Source organism: Lepisma saccharinum, chromosome 9, assembly GCF_977018435.1.
Source record: "Lepisma saccharinum chromosome 9, izLepSacc3.1, whole genome shotgun sequence".
In the NCBI taxonomy this organism is placed as follows: Eukaryota; Metazoa; Arthropoda; class Insecta; order Zygentoma; family Lepismatidae; genus Lepisma; species Lepisma saccharinum.
Window position 1 is genome coordinate 39,116,812 of NC_139237.1, and position 17,410 is coordinate 39,134,221.

Genomic DNA, 17,410 nt, shown 5'->3' on the forward strand with positions numbered 1-17,410 from the left:
GGTGGATCAGGATATTCATTCCTTTAACATTTCGCGCACATCTTCCCTTCCTTACTTGCATGCGTCTGCTGCAATTTCATGCCATACACGCAAGCCTACATTACGCACGGAAAGTTTCACGGGCAGTTGTGAATGTGCGTGCATGTTCTGATGTAACAACTACCTGCGGGGGAATGGTACCGAGAGGAGACATGTTATCTGTCTTGTGTGGACGCGGTATTAGAATACGAGAACGAGACACACCCTTAGAGATTTAGCGAGACGAGAAAGATAGGCCTTCCGGCTGCCGTAGTGGGCGCTGTCGCCTTGTAATCCAGATACCGGGTTCGATACTCAGTGAAGGCACATAATTGTTCGAATTTCACTTTAAACTGAAAGTCCAGTTTCGTATAGCCTCTGTGTGCATAAAATGGACGTAAAGATAAACTTTAAGACGACACAGAGAACTTTAACTCCTGGTTAAGTCCGGGTTTATAATATTACACGTATATTTGAAAATTTTACCTCAGTCAAATTTACTTTACTAGATGGCTTCTTCAGCCATACCAAGCTGATATCTACTCAATTATTTACAGGTAAGTCATGCTTCTTGTTTGTTTGTTTGTGTGCGTGTGTGTGTGTGTGTGTGTGTGATGCAAATATTGAGAATAACATTCATTTTTGGAGGGTAGACAAACAGGAAAATGTTATAAAGAAAACGTCCTTGGTCTTAATGACCTGTATCCGCCGTGAAACTTTGTGCTGTGACATTCTGAATATGTTGCTGTACTACACATTTCGAGATTCGAGAGGGGATGAGACGGATGTTTATACATTTGGACGAGACCGAGAACAAGACAAACATTAACAAATCGAGACGAGACAGAGAGTCTGTCACGTCTCGTTTGGATACTATCCATAATAGAAAAAAGAACATGTTACAGAACTCGAAATGGATCAAATCAAGGTTGATGCAATTAAATGTATAATTTTGGTTTCTTTGAAATGATAATGTCTACGTGTTAATTGCATTTTAGTATGTATCATGGAGTCAAACAAAAATTGATATTTTGCGTCAATTGACACGTTTTGGGTGCTGTGTGTTTGCTTCTGTTTATAATTTCTTAAACTCTGTTTGAAGAATCATAGAAGCAAAGTAAGGAAACATTCCTCAATATTAGGAAGAGCAAAGCTAACATAATTTCTACAATCTGACTTACCTTTGGACAAGGGCGCTTGGGATCCGTTATAATCCGCACCGAATTTAACATTTTGTTTCTCTTCTGTACACACGGGAGCCATAGACACGATGATCAGGTACCTGGAAAGAAGTGGGCATAAACATGAGGAACAAATTCACAGTTACAGTTAGATATGACCAGTGATATGCGTCTGCATGTAAACAACAATATACGCACAGACAATGTAGACCAGATTTGAAAAACTCGTTGTGGAGGCCAGCGAAGCGTTCCGTGCGGTGCGAGCTTCCTGCCTGATTCCTCAAGGCCAGTATAAAGGAGTCTACAGAACAGGTCCGTAGCTAGAATTGATCTCCAGGGGGGGCTCACGGGTTATCAGGAGGGCTTTGTAAACGAAGTCCATTTTTCAAAAGTTTAACAGTGTTAAATGAAGGTAAATTATTTGTGTCTGTGTGTATGTGGGGAGGGGTCATTAAGTTAATATAAAATTTAGAATTATCAACAAATAGTACATTTTTCTATAGGTATCCTCTAAAACAACTCTTGAAGTGTTAATTTCTATTGACATCATCCCTTATTACATACTACACACTACTTTTGACGATACAGATATTTATATCATACAAAAAATGCAAAATATTCAATAATAGTGCGTACTGTACATTCCACCCCCAGCTGAAAGAATAAAACTTCCCTTCATTCATAAAACTTAGGAACTGGTGACCTTTGATGCAGATATGGAAGGAATGTGGATGATGACGTCAAAGTCACAGATTTCTGTCTAAACGGGAGACCGCAACAGGGGCAGCAAAGATAGAGATAAAGAAGCTCCTCTGTGAAAGGACATTCTATAGTCTATAGAATCTTCTAAATACTTGCCGCTACTTCGACTTCAGCTCATAAACAAGATGAAGTTTATGTTCTGTGAATTTATCCTTCACAAAACTGTGAGCAAAATAATATCTGCTGTCTACATTTTCACTCTTCACTGCAAACAAATTATACAAAATACTTTTACCTAATGTCAAGGGGGAACTCAGCCTGGCTACGGCCCTGCTATGCAAGAACTTTCTAAACTCTATACAACCTACTAAATAGAGGGTGTCTACAAATGATTGAAGCAGTTTCACAATGTTACTGTACGTGAATTATTGAACATATTGTGAAGTAACTTTATAGTTTTGTAGAGAAACTCAACAATTTTTGTGACACATTACAAGTTTTCGATATGCCCCCTCTTCTTTATTCTGCATACATAAACTTTATAATCAAGTTCTTCACAAACGCGATGAAGCATTTCTAGATCAGTCGGTAATGGAGGCACAAACACTAGATCCTTCACATAACCCCACACACAAAAACAGTCACCGTGAGACAATGACAGCAGTTGTTGATCATCATTTCCACAACGACCGATCCATTGGTTTGATACTCTGGTGGTTAAGATTTTGTGGACAGGGGCAGGGCACCATCCAACTGGAGGATAAAGTTCTCACTGTCTGTCTCCAACTGTGGCATGAGCCAATTTTCTAACATGTCAAGATACCCGTATTATGCAATGGTTGTTCGCTGAAGAAGGGGCCGTCTCTAAATTTTGAGATTGCACAAAAAGCATTGACAATTCCTATTAAAAAGCAATGAGTTTCGGAAAGTTGCGAAATTGCTCAACAGCGCCACGGGGAACAGAAGACCCCCATAACTTGTAATGTGTCACAAAACTTGTTGAGTTTCTCTACAAAACTGCAAAGTTACTTAGTGATACGTTCAATGAATGTACAGTAACATCATGAAACCGCTATTAATCATTTGTAGACACCCTGTACTTTCCACTACTTCAGTTCATAAACAAGATGAAGGAGTGTGATATCTGATCTTCGTTCTGTGACTTTATCCCTTCATCAAGTTATGACCACATAATATCCGCTGTCTACATTTTCACTTGTAACTACAAACAAATTAAACAATAGTTTTACCTAATGGCCGGGTGCTAACGACAATGCAACGGGGGGCCTCTGTAAAGTTAAAGTTGAAGTTCAAGCCCTGATTCGAACGCCACTTTACTTCAAAGAACGTTCCGAAAGATCAGTTTACACCAAAACAACTATATGTCAAGTCCACGTGCTGCCCAGTAAATCCACCAATAGCGTCCGTTTTTGGAACTGGCGGTTTCTGTCAAGTCCACGTGGGGAAAATGATATGTTGCCAATTAAGTTTCTTTAGAGATTTCTTAACTAGAGTTTGCGGTTGAGTGTCGTGGTCTTTCTCTTCTTGGTACGACTGCATTGTACAGCCACACTCAGTTCTGGGTTGTAATGATACCATACAATTCAATAAGGTTATTACAAGCCAGAGGTGTCTGGGATCGTACCTGCTGTTTATGGGTATTTCTTCTAATTTCAAATAGTATCGTGTTCTACACAAACTTGCACGTAAATATCGAAATAATTTAGAAGTTTCCACGATACTAAATCTTGCCTACACCCAATTGCTTGCTGGGCAGCGGCGGCGCAAGGATCAAAAAGTTACGGGTGCTGAGGAGGCTAAAATGAAATTTATGGAATACGATGTTGAAAATAATGGAAAATGAAACATGCATGTATGCTTTAGCCACTTCATCGAACACCAATGAACTATTAGTAGGCTCTATGAAAATATGCTAATGAAACTTAAAATTAATAGTGTCATTTTTCATTTTTCTTGCTTCCTTTGACCACAACAACATGTACAGAGAAGTAAATACGGCTTACCCTTTTAGGTTCGCAACAATGGGTTTCTTGTAGTACAATAATAGTGGTCTTTCTTCAGTACCTAACATACTACGCTCAGAATGACGTTATGATTTTCATAAATCATAGTGTAACATTTCACTGTAAAGGTTACAATAAGTGTTTTTGGTTGAATTAACAAATCAAGTTCTGTTAAGCTTTCTAGTAACGATACGAAACTAAACGAAAAAAATACTAAATTTGATAATTTTGAACAAATCCTTTGGCAACCACAAGCAAATGTGCACGATTACTTAAAGAGAATTTAGTACTGGTGAATAATTTTGTCATTTGTGTATCGCTTGTATAAACAAATGTGCGGTTGCCATAAATTATTTTTTTGGTTATTCCAAACTTTCTCTTTGTGAAGTTAACAGTATTTTCGGCTGAAAATTGGTTATAAAAATGGGGTGCTGAAGGGGGTGCGGAATAAAATTAAGGGGTGTACAAGAACCCATTCGCACACACCCCCTGGCACCGACCCTGTTCCTGGGCTTCCTCGATGGCGTAGTGGTAGCGTCGTCAACTTGTAATCAAGAGGTCCGAAGTTCGATACCCGATGGAGGTACGTTGCACGGAGTTTCGGATTCAATTTTAAGCTGTATGTCCAGTCCCGATTAGCCGATCCGTGCATAAAGTAGACTTAAAACAACAATTCAAACAAACAAATGAAACCAATTGGTTCCTCTCATTTTTTTGGGCCAAAATAATCTGCCCAATACAGACAGGTTGCCCATAGTATATTATCGATATAGTGTTCTACTACAGCTTGTAAGCCCTGTAGTAGGAGGAATCGATAAGAAGGTGTTTCGTAAAGACAGATTGGATTCCGCAATCAGGCCACTGGAGACCTTGCTCCGTACACATTCCACGGGAAATGCATGCGAGCGGGATCAATATTTTCCACCTGAGCCCCTCACGCCACAATTCGCGCTTTTTCTTTGTTCTCTTAGAAGCCTTGTGATTGTCTCACCCCAGCTAACCGCTAATGACAGGGGACACCAACAATGGTAGAAGAGGGTCACCGGAACAGGTGCGCCATTGTTCTTCGACGCCGGTCTTGTAGACACAGAGGCCACATCGAGTCAAATGACATAAATAAGTACGTAAACTGACAAATATGTACTTTTGGTTGAACACAGAAATGCATCAAAACGTACTTTTTATCAACTGTTATTCACTACAGAATGCATCAATTGAGGAAATCGACAGTATTATTTAGTTTCAACTTTTTGCCCTTTGCACTATGGCCTCTTAATGTTAAGCCATGTCTTCCAAGAGAAGGTAAACTTTCCTTTCACCCTCCTCCAGCTTTGGCACTCTATTGCCACCACTGGTATTATTCCAAAACCCAAATTTACCTGTTTAATTGTTTCAATTAATGCATATAAAGTGCATCAACTTTAATTTGATGCATTTCAAGTTCTGTGTATATTAGTATTTGTATTTTCTTTGTTTACGTCGCTTTTCTCCCCTTTAAGCTAATTGGAAAGATAAGGATGGATGACGGCTACATGAAATCGATGAAGGAACACTCAGAAAATTCATGTCCAGGCCAGTACAGACCGGTGGTGCTATTGCAATTTGTGAATTTCGATGTCTTAGGAATTTTATTGTTGCTATTTTATTATATTGTTAAATGACGGGCTTATTATGATGATTGCATTTGTTGTATTGGAGTCCGTTGGAATCTGCTGTGTTGATATTTGTGAGTTGTGTAAATATCTTAATCTATCTATATAAAAATGGATGTATGTGTTTGTTTGTGTGTGTCTGTTCCGGTATAACTTTCGAACGCATCGAGCGATTTCAACCAAGCTTGGTACACGTATCACTTGCAATTTCGAAAGAAATACTGTGGGGGTAAGACACCCCTTGGACCCCTAGGGGTTGGGGTGAGAAGGAAGTGACATGTAAAAATAATATAAAACTACCGATATTAAATTCCTCACAAATCAGCCGTGACTCTATGCATCTCGCACATCGATAGTGTATCTCGGGTTGTCTGACATTCAGGTTGATATGAGTTTGTGCTGTTGTGGCAATAATCTAAAACGACCGATATTAGTGTGGAATCCATAGTTTTCGTGGTCGCTAAGATGAATAATCACACTACCAATGCCGTTCAACTCCAAGTTCCTTTTACACTAGTTAGAATTCATTATTTTCGTGTCTAATAAAAGATTGGGATAAATAAATACCAGGGCAACGTGGGGTAATCAGCTAGTAATATATAAAAAAATCCTTTCGCTCTGAAAATGTAGACCAAACCAAGTTGCCATTAAAATTAGATAGTAATGAGACCCGTATAATGTCGGATCTGTCAATTTCTCTTCCTTTATATATAAACTCGTTGAGTTCATTGAGTTGTTGTAGTTGTTTTTCAGTTCGGTTTGAAATCCAGTTTATGCACAGAAAGGCCAATCGGGACTCGGCCTACAGTTTAAAGTAGGATCGGAACCACTACGTGCCTCCACCGGATATCGAACCTCGGACGAGTTGGTTGCAAGGCGATGACGCTACCACTACGCTACGTGGGAGGCCAAACTCATTGAGCAATTACGCTCGAGTACAAAATGGAACCGGTTCTGTCGAAAAGTCTAGTTCAAAATCTTGAAATTTACTCCAATTGTTGGCGTCACAGAATTGGCGACTGGCCGCGAACCCCTGCTTGATGTACGTACCTGTAACCGTAAATTTCATAAGTTTAGTCACGTTGTTGAAGAAGTGATGGTCTAACGTTACCATGAATTTAATTCCATTCGCTCCAAGAATGCGGTCCACAGAGAATTTTGGAAATGCCAAAAATGGGCATCTAACAGCATTTACACCTCGAGATTGATGCATAAAACACGGTCGGGTGCTCGGGTTTCCCCACGGGAATCTTCGCAATAGGGTATTTTCCCTTTACTAAAGTTCACAACGAAAAGAATGGAAACGAAGAAAGAGAAAAGCAGGGACACGAAATGGGTCGAGTTTTCGTAAATAAATTAAGCCAGTTTCACACGGTGGTTAAGTAGGACCCCACTTCCCTATCCACCTCCGACTCCAAACTACCATAAGATTTTTTACCTCTTCAGTTCGCGAAGGCAGCAAAAGTGGTCTCACACGATCCTTAAAATCGCATCTTTAAAAATGGCGACTGCACAAACACGGTATACCACTTCGCAAGTTTAGATGCTAATAACTGCTGAATATTTGGGAAAATAATGTTTTCTCTTAAAGGAATAAGAGAATAACATTGGCAGTGTTGAAAAATGTAGAACATGAGTAATTCCATGCAAAATCAACACAGCCCCCAACCTGACCATCTCCGATTTTCATGAAATTTGGGGAGTTGAAACTATGCATGGAACTTAGTAACTATGACAATTTTTCGTTTCGTTTGTCTTTAATTGTTGAATTATTTATTCAAGGTCAAAATTAGCAGAAATTGCCCTTTTTGAGCCCGCTCAGCTATACTAAATGTACTCTAACTTTCCCCTATTTTGCCTAGAAAGCTCTAATAAAGCTTATTGTACAGGGAATTGAACAAGCTTTCCAGTGATATATAACAAGCCTACCTTTGGATAAAAATATAATTTTGTCACGTGACCTTGACCTTTTACCTTGAATATCTCAAAACATGTCATCACCAAAAATCGTGAAAAAAATATATTTGGTCCCTCATGCCATATTCTAAAACAGATCAAAAAATCGTTCTGGGACTGCAATGGGATCAGAAGATACAAAATAATATGTGTAACTATGTGACTGATAAAAGCCTCATTACATGAACTATGACGAGTCAAAAGTCCTTTAACATCCCCTACAAAATGTAAAGGAGTTATCCTGGTCATGGTAGAAATAGGTTAGGCCCAGGGAAATCTCTAGCTGTGTGTGTCAAGCGCAGGTCCGGCATAGTGTTGACCGCCATATTTAATTCAACGCAAAAATTTCAAAGGAATGGAGGTGATGTGATATATCAAATCAGGCTAGAATTTCACGAGAAATTCAGCAGCGAAGGTTTTTCCAACTTATCTTTAGCCAGCAAAAAGTTTTACGTATATCACTTACGATATATGCACATTATAATGTTGTCAATATTCCTGTGAGCACACTCGTTGACGTCTCTCACACTCACATTGAACATTTGGCAATGTAGCAGGTGCAACATCATCGCAAGCAGCAACTATGCCTTCTCTCAAATGGTTAATATCACGGGCTTTTAGCGCATGCACCATTCTCTTCAAATGTTTCTGAAGGTAAAAGTCCTCCTAAGATGTGAGATTTGGGGAATGTGCAGGCCTTTTAATAGATCCCCACCTGCCCATCAATCTACCTAGAAATTTATCATGAAAAAATGGCCAAAATGACCACATAGTGTGATCACACTCTGTCCTGTTTCAAAACTCTGGAAAAGTACCATATCGCGTAAGCAATAATCCAAGAAGCACTCACCATTTAAGGTTATACCGTATATTACGATAGAAGTTGTATATTCTAATGAAACCTTTCTCGTACGGTTTTGAAATATATCCTCCAATACCAACTAGTCAATTAAATTACACAAACTTCACAACATTCAAAGTGCAAGAATTGTGGTGTTTACATTAAAGTATCATATTATACAGGGTGGGCCAAAAGTCAGGTCACAGGAAAGGCTGGTGTGTTGGAGGTCCACTTTGGCCACATATGATGTTTTGGGGAGGGGCAAACCCAAGGACACATGTGACAACCCCGGCCGCCATCTTGGAATCCGCCATCTTGAATGCAAATTAGGTTTCTTAAATGGAACCATAGGCATTTGACTTATGATTTCCAATTGCTTTTTCGTCAGGAGTTCAATGCCGCAAACAGTTTTGTCCTATCGTGAACCTTTTCCTAATTATGGCCTGTTTTATCTTTGCAGGTATCATCGACTGAATAATGGTGCTGACGACCGAAGAACGTGTTGAAATCGGAGCTCGCGTGTGGTGGCTGCATAGTTTAATGCATTACACCCCGGTAGGGAGCCCATTTCCCACAATGGTGTGGCCAAACTCATCAGCAGATTCCGAAAGACGGGATCTGTGGACCATAAAGCACGCAGTGATCGCCCGAAAACATCAACAGATGAGGCAACCACTGTCGCTGTCCTCGCAACCTTCTCCAAAAGCCCCCAACGTAGCACCAGACGTATCATCCTTGAATCTGGAGTTTGCCGAACGTCCATACGGAGGATACTTGCCGTTAACAAGTGGCACCCATACAAAATTCAGATGCACCAGCATCTGACAGAGGACGATCCTGACCGTCGGGTACAGTTTGCCGAATGGGCAACGGAGGAACTGGAGATCAACCCGGATCTCCCCTTGCAGGTGTTGTTCTCCGCTGAGGCACATTTTTTACGTAAACGGAGAAGTGAAAAAACAAAATCACCGTTACTGGAGTGACAACAACCCACACTGGATTGATGCATCGCGGATCGTTGGTTCCGAGAAGGTTATGGTATGATGTGGTATTTTTGGCACAAGGATCATTGACCCATTTTTCATCTTCGGCACGCTGAATGCCAACCACTACCAACGACTGCTGGATGAGGAGATTTCTCCGTTTTGTTGGAGAACGGTTCCCACCCAACGTTCTTGCAACAGGATGGGGCCCCTCCCCACTACGGACATTGTGTACAGGACTACCTGGACCAGCAGTTCCCTGGAAAGTGGATCGGGCGTCGGAGACCGGTAGAATGGCCACCACGGTCACCGGACCTCACGCCTCTCGACATGTACCTGTTGCGCAACCTCAAGGCCATGGTTTACGCCGTGAAAATCCAGTATTTACATCATCTGGAGCAACGGATTGCGACTGCCTGTGCTGCTGTGCGTCCGGAGACATTGCTGGCTGTGCATGAGGACTGGAAGAGGCGTGTGGCACAAACCATTGTCCACGAGGGTGGTCATTTCGAGCATGTGTTATGAGGAGACACAAAGGGGGAAAGACAGGCCGTAATTAGGAAAAGGTTCACGATAGGACAAAACTGTTTACGGCATTGAACTCCTGATGAAAAAACAATTGGAAATCATATGTCACATGCCTATGGTTCCATTTAAGAAACCTAAGTTGCGTTCAAGATGGCGGATTCCAAGATGGCGGCCAGGGTTGTTACATGTGTCCTTGGGTTTGCCCTATCACTCAAACATCACACGTGGACCTCCAACACACCAGCCTTTCCTATGACAATGCTGTCACCTGACTTCTGGCCCACCCTGTATTTATATTTCATTGATACTTCTTTGCTCCTAAAATACTTATTGTGAAATTTACTTTGAAGTCAATGAAGAACTAATTACAATTCATAACTTAGCCTATGTATGATTACAACACCAGCAAATTAATTTACTGCGATGTTGCGCACAGCACAGTTTATTTGTTACAGCCAGCCAACAAACCAGAGAGTATATATATACGTATGTGGCTGTTCAGTGTTTAGTATACTTCAAAATAAAATAACAGTATCTCAGTAGGAAATTTAGACATACGAACTATTTTTTTAAAACAATATAATTAGTAGACTCTTCACTCAACAAATAAAATATTCGCCCCAATCATTAAGGCCGGTTTTAGACAAAAGCATTTTCCTAGATAGTACTTTACACGCAGCAACGCAACCATTTCATGTAACTTTTTGGCCAGCTTTTGCGATTACAATGTATAACATATACAGCATGAAAGGCACGTCGAGTTACACCATCTATGTTGAGTGCAAAGTGTTTACATTTGAAACAACTAAAGTATTCTTTCATAGGTGTACAGTAAACGTTGTAAAGTATGTATTTAAGTAGCGCCACTGTTTTGTATCTAATAACGTTTTACACGAAACGTTATTCCTCTCAGTTGAATAGTTATCTGCTTTTAAAAATGTGAAGTGATACATTGTTTACATCTCACGCGGCCGCTATTACAACTCCACTCGTGACCTAGAGGTCGCTTCTGATTGGTTATGTTTCCTACTTCAGCTGGTAGTGTGTTCCTCAATTCTGATTGATAGTTCTATGGTATTAACGATGGATTTAGAGACGGTTTCTAATTCTGTCGTCAACTGAATAAGAGAAAGCTCTCACACGATCGTTAAGTAACGAAGCTAGAAGTCGATGACGAAGTGAGGGCGTACCTAACTGCCCTGTGAGACTGGCTTTAAGGAGTAGAGCAAGAGAGAAAGGAAGGGGGAGAGAAAAAGAGAAGGAGAGATAAAACAAAAAGAGAGAAAGGGAAGCAGTAAGCAAGATAGCGAGAGTGAAATAAAGGGAGATAAGAAAAGTGTGTGTGAGAGAAAAGTCATATAAAATGAAAGTGAGAGATAAAATTATATGTGAGAAATGGAGTGAGAGATAAAGAAAAGGGAAATAAAGGAATGTGTGAGGGAGAAAGAAAGAGAAAATGAAGTTAGATATAAAAGAATGAGTGAGAGAAAGTGAGAGAAAAAGACAAATTAAAGAAATGAAAGAGAAGTGTCTGAAATAGAGTAATGTAAACAGAGAAACACTTGGAGAAAATACAGTATCTAAAACCATATTTTAAAAAAAAAATCATCTTACTTAACACGACATCTCGAAGAAAATCACATTAAATTTCCCGTGAAAATATTACTGACATGAAAAGTCTTTGCTAAATATATTATACTACTTCTGAAACTATATATTAGTTGGTTTTTGATCGACTTCTTCGCCTATTTGAGTTAACCGTGATAGGTCGTAGGATTGTAGGAAAGTAAAGAGGAAATATGAGGAAGCAACCATCATTTGTCTGCAGTGACTGAAGGAAAACCACGGAATAACCTGTCGAAACGTGGAATGTCGAACGTGAATCCATATTATCGCAAATTTACTTACAGGATATTACGTCGCTTCTGTAGGCTAATCGACACACTGAGAATGTGGCCAATTTTGATTTCTCTACTTTATGTTTGCATGGACTAATCTGGGTTGGGCCTAAAGTTTAAAGTAGGATCCATACCACTCTGCAATATGCTTCCACTTGGATCGAACCCAGGACCCTTTGATTAAAAGAAATACCGTTATCACTATCACCACTAAGTTATTGGAGTGACCCAAGATTAATTGTGATTATGTGAAGGAACATTCACACAGGAGCCGGACTGAAACTCAAATCTAGAATACTGCGGCGACGACCCGACGAGTTCGGTTACTGTCACGGCATAGGAATGACCTGTGAAATAAATGAAGAAACGTCCATACTCAACCAAGGACACAAACCCAGCACCTTTGACTTCGTACCGCGCTATAAAACTACAATTTTATAAATTTTAAACATCGTGTAGTTTTATTTTTCCTTATTTAGGCTAATTATGACAATGAGGGGCCTCCCTGATGGTATCGTAGTAATGGTGTCGCCTTGTAATCAAGGGGTCCCGAGCTCGATACCCATTGAAGATATCCCCGTTTCGGATCACCATTTAAACAGCAAGTCTACTCCCGATTAGCCTCTTTGTGCATAAAGTTGACATAGAACGACAAACTAAAACTCAACGACGGCACGTCCTGCGTTCGAATCCCGGCCTGGTCATAGGTGTTTTTTCCGAGTGTCACTTCATCAATTTCATCATATCATCACTCATCCTCATTGTTGCGTTTAGCAAAAAGTGACAGAAAAGCGAAGACAAATCAACCAAATCAAGCAAGCAGTCAACGACGATGAGGTCGAATGATATATTGATTTGGCTTATTTTACTTCGCTTTTCTGCAACTTTTAGCTAATCGCGAAGATGAAGATGAATAGTGAAAAGATGAAATGGATGAAGAAGGAACAATCGCAAAGATACACGGACAACGGAACACGAGTCCCACAGAGTTCAGACGCCAGAGACTCGTTAGTCTGCAAACTGCAGTCCAGGGTGTATTACATGGAAGGGAGCTTGCCATTTCTGTGTCTTGACAAAGTGTGACCCCCTACACACCACGAATGATTAGATCAGGGTTTCGGCAGTTCCAGGAATTGTAAATAAACTCACTTCTGGTCCGGGAGAGAAAATCAGAAACCGTAAATGGGTTTTGGACCGAAAAGAACCTTTTTATGATTAAAATATTTCAATTTGGTCCAGGAACCTTTTCTTTTTTTCGGATCAATTTAAATACGGTTCAAGTTCGATATTGAAATGAGACAATACGCAAGTTGGACCGAATTTAAATTGTACCAAGAAAATGGTTAAATCCCTGTTACGGAACCCAATAGAACACCTTTAACAACCCTTAATTTAGTATGCCCCCACCAACAATTTTGACCTCAAAAATCCCCCCCACCAAACATTTCCAGGGGGGAGATTGTTTGTTATAACAACAAAATATAAGCAATTACTTTTGACTTCAAAATACTTTACTAAGGATAATACATAGCCTAACCACTATAGTGTGGTTGTGAATGTAGAATGCTTTCTCTCTCTTTTTCAAGATCATTTACAGATCTGCACCAATAGCAATATACGCACAATAAAAGTAAAACAAGAATTCAAGACAAAATATAACTATGAAATATAATTGATTTATATTAATAGAGAGCAAAAAATTATACAAAATAAAACTTGCAATTATTTCATAATTTATTGACGTCTTTAGCTGTTGGTAAAGGAATTGGTTTAAACTTTATAAAATATGATATACATAAAAGTAATGTATTTTATACGTATTCAATAATGTAACGTATTTCTAAATATTTAGTAATTTACTTTTATATTCAATATCGTAAATATGTATATCATATAATAATATGTATATGTGTGTGTGTGTGTGTGTATGTATGTATGTATATATATATATATATATATATATATATATATATATATATATATATTAGGGCTGAGCCGATACCGATGTCGATCTATTGGTATCGGCCGATACCAGGGGTATCGGAAAGTATCGGTTGGAATTCATCTACCAATACCGGCCGATACTTTTCCGGCATACTGGTCTTTCACAGGGTTCGCAAAAATGCCGCTCGACACTTTCGCGAATTCTAGTTATTTTGGAAATCATGCAAAATTCAAACTTTATTTTTATTTAGCACCAATTTGCAAGGAAACTCGTAATTTGATGCATATAATTTGCGGAAAAGTATTTACACATCAATGTTGATCAATATTTTGAAAGAAATTTTAATTATTACAATTTTCAAGTATCGGTATTGGTATCGACTCATCCATAATATATATGTATATATATTCATTATTGAAAGGGCACCTACTAGGAACACGCATGTTGAAGACAAGACTCGAATCTGGAACTCTGCTAGCTAGATCATATTATACTGTTGTAGTCAATCAGTTTAACGGAAGTACAATTACTTATGTCATAATGTATAAAGGAAATGTGAAAGTTTTGAACTCGCCTACTACACATGTAGCTCTATTCGAACGCCACAACCACACACACTATTTGTATGGAGGTGAAAACACTTACGTCACAGCCATCCACTTGAACAGCCCGACTCCCATGATCCATCTCAGATTCCCGTGAGAGAGTGGAGCACACGGCGAGGAGTGTTGTCGAGTCGAGCGGTGGGCACTGACTGCTCCCGCCAACAAGAAAATAATCAATATGTCCGCGTGTAGTTCTACAGAAACACGCAGAGGGAGAAGGAATGTATAATTTATTTTTCTTTTTGTATTTGTACCTGGTCATGCGAGGCTTCCGGAAAGTACAATTTATTTCTCTAACTTTGATTGCGTCAGCGTTAGACACTGGTACTCTGAAGAGAACAAGAAACGAGAACAGGGACGGTAAGAAGGTTGCACCGTTAAAATTTAACGGTACGCAACGGTTTTTATATAAGTTTGAATATATCGTCATGAAGCAAGAGCTATAATGATAATGAACTGCATTTGAGTACACCGCAAATATATTTTTAAAAACTTTACATCTAAAATTAGCCTAAATTAATTAGGTTCAGTAGCCTACAACTGTAAAAGTTGAATGACGAAATGAAGGGTCAAGGACCGTAAATTCACGCTGCCATCCAACTTTACCATTAGAAAAATGACCGCAACAGTTTTCAAAGTATTACCGTCAAACGCTATCCTCTAATCCGGGAATATCTAGAGTAAAGTCACGCAAGAAGGGAAGAAAGCGAGTGGACGGAGCGAAGCAGTTCACGTTGGTGCAAAGGCTTGTACAAGCTCACCGCTCAGGAGAAGATCTGCCGGAAGTCAAGTGACGTAGGGACAGGCGAGTCCACTATTAACGTTGGGGGAGTGCACCCTGGGTCAGAAACAAGCGCTTTGGTCTCGCTGTAAGCTGCAAGGTTTGATTCACATCTACGCTCAAATCACTGTCCGCGCACGGTCAGGGGGTATCGACATTATCGGTCAAGGTATGATCATCGTCAATCTGGTGTTGATTTCTTGACAGAATACACCGATTTTTTCTTTTGACTTTTTTTTAATAAAGAACCTGACGATTGTACTAACTACAATGTTTAAGATATTTTTAACGACGGAATTGGCTGTTACAGCACTGGCGTTCGAAGAAAATGGCAAGGATAAATAGGGAACATTTATTCGCACTTGCAATGTGCAGAGCTACAAATGTCAACAATGGTAAACATTACTTTGTCGATCTAGGTTTGGCATGAACATTTTTGGGCTGATTGATTCATATCGACATTGTTGATAATATATTTTATTCGAACGTTTCCGACGCAACACGGCTAAATAATGTACAGGATAAGCAGTACAAAAATATTCTGTACACTGAAAAGAGAAAACAGCAAGCAATGAGAAATAAACAAATTCATAATTCAAAACGAATTGAATTCATGATGACATTCATGTCAAAATCATTACGGTGAAGTGGTGTTTTCCTAATCTTTCCGGGGGAAACAAGTTTTCTCATCGGTGGCCGATCCTTCCGTTGAAGCGATTCTTTCCGAATCCTCTTGATTGTCGGCTCCGACAAACCTGTTGCTGCAGACGCAAGCTTGGTGCTCTGCGTATATAACAGATTTCTTTTCTTCAGATTCGCAATCTCAGAATTCAATAACTTTGATGATAATCTCATGCGTTTCACTATGCACAGTAGCACCTTTCCTCCTAACACCTGCCATAACTCTTAAAACACCACGAAAACCACGTAAAATCCCCCCAAAAAATCACAATTAAACACCCACGCACAAGCACTTTCACAACGACAATGATCGCAGCGGAAGACTTCCTGCTACCCCTAAAATCTGCAAATAGACCGGTCTTTCCCTGTCCTTCCGCACGTCCTCGCCCCTCGTTTGGGGATCTTCTCGTGAGCGGTGAGCTGTAGCTACAGTCGCTTCCCCACCCCCGCCATGCAATTCCGTTCCCTCTCATGTGTTCATTGTTCGAGCTCTCTCGAGTCACTACTTCGAAGAAAGTTGCTTTCGTTCGCTCACTCCAGACATTCACAAGACAGAGTATAGTGCACGAAGGATTTTTTTAAGGAGGCTGTATTTGTAAGAGTGCTTTGCATGTAGAGGTGGGATAGAATATAATATTTTGCAAATATCGCTCTAGCCTTGGTTTTACAAGTTACTGAAAACTCAGAAGTCATCTTAAGGGAATTTGCATTACAACTTCGTTTTTTTCCGAGTTCCCCAACTGAACATTTTGATATACTCACAACTCTGGAGGGGCTGTAGCTCCATCAGCTTCCCACATTATATACGCGAGGGCCGTCCATTACCTCCCCCAGGTGCCAATTGATTTAAGGCCGTGTGAACTCCAGAGCCGATTTATGCGGAGACAAGGCAAATAAAAAAAGAATTATTTATTCAAATTTGTCTTAACGGCATGAATAGGTCACTTTTGTTAAATTGATGCCTCTCATGGCCAGATGAATCGACTGATCGAGTTGATTTTGTTCCCTGCGCTACAATTTAATAGATCTATCTGTCCATCAAATTTAATTTTTATCACTTTTGAAGTTTCTGAGATATCAGACTCATATGCAGCAGCATAACGAAAGTATACATTCAGAAATTAATAATTTACACCACGCATAGACTTATTTACGAGATATGTACGACTGAGCACGTTTTCAGTCCAAGAAAATTGTTATGCTTTACTTGCTCTTCTAACCTGCCTTGGCTCGACCTGTTACTTGTCTTCCTTACTTCCCCAGGCAAATAATTAACATAACACTTAAGAAAATTAACAATGCGGTTCGATCGAATTAAAAGACATTGAATAACTCTTTACCATGGATATTAGAGAAAACTCAGTTATTTTATCTTGAATGATAGCCCAGATGTTCAGTTTAGAAATATATTACAAGACTATTTATTTCGTTGTATACAAATAATTCATAAGCGTGCGCAGACCCTCTGGTTAGGGGGGGGGGGCAAAAGCCTTGATGAAATTTCAGCCGCGAAAGAAAAAACTCATTTTATATTTTATCACTGTTTTAGTTTCATTCCATTGATAGGTGGGTATATGTATATACATACATACATACATACATACATACATACATA

At 39.6% G+C, this 17,410-nt stretch overlaps 1 protein-coding gene across 2 annotated transcripts in view; it reads right to left on the minus strand.

The window, feature by feature from the left end:
- Positions 1-14,469, minus strand: part of LOC145992632 (glutamate-gated chloride channel alpha-like) — a 52,019-nt gene extending 37,550 nt beyond the window's left edge. For both annotated transcript variants that reach the window (XM_083129001.1, XM_083129000.1), the window contains exons 1-2: positions 14,374-14,469; positions 1,200-1,300 (exon numbers count right to left, since the gene is read on the minus strand). In XM_083129001.1, the coding sequence (XP_082985127.1) occupies positions 1,200-1,300; positions 14,374-14,408 (136 nt within the window). In that variant the 5' untranslated portion in view covers positions 14,409-14,469. The remainder of the gene's footprint in view (positions 1-1,199; positions 1,301-14,373) is intronic.
- Positions 14,470-17,410: the final 2,941 nt, after the last annotated feature.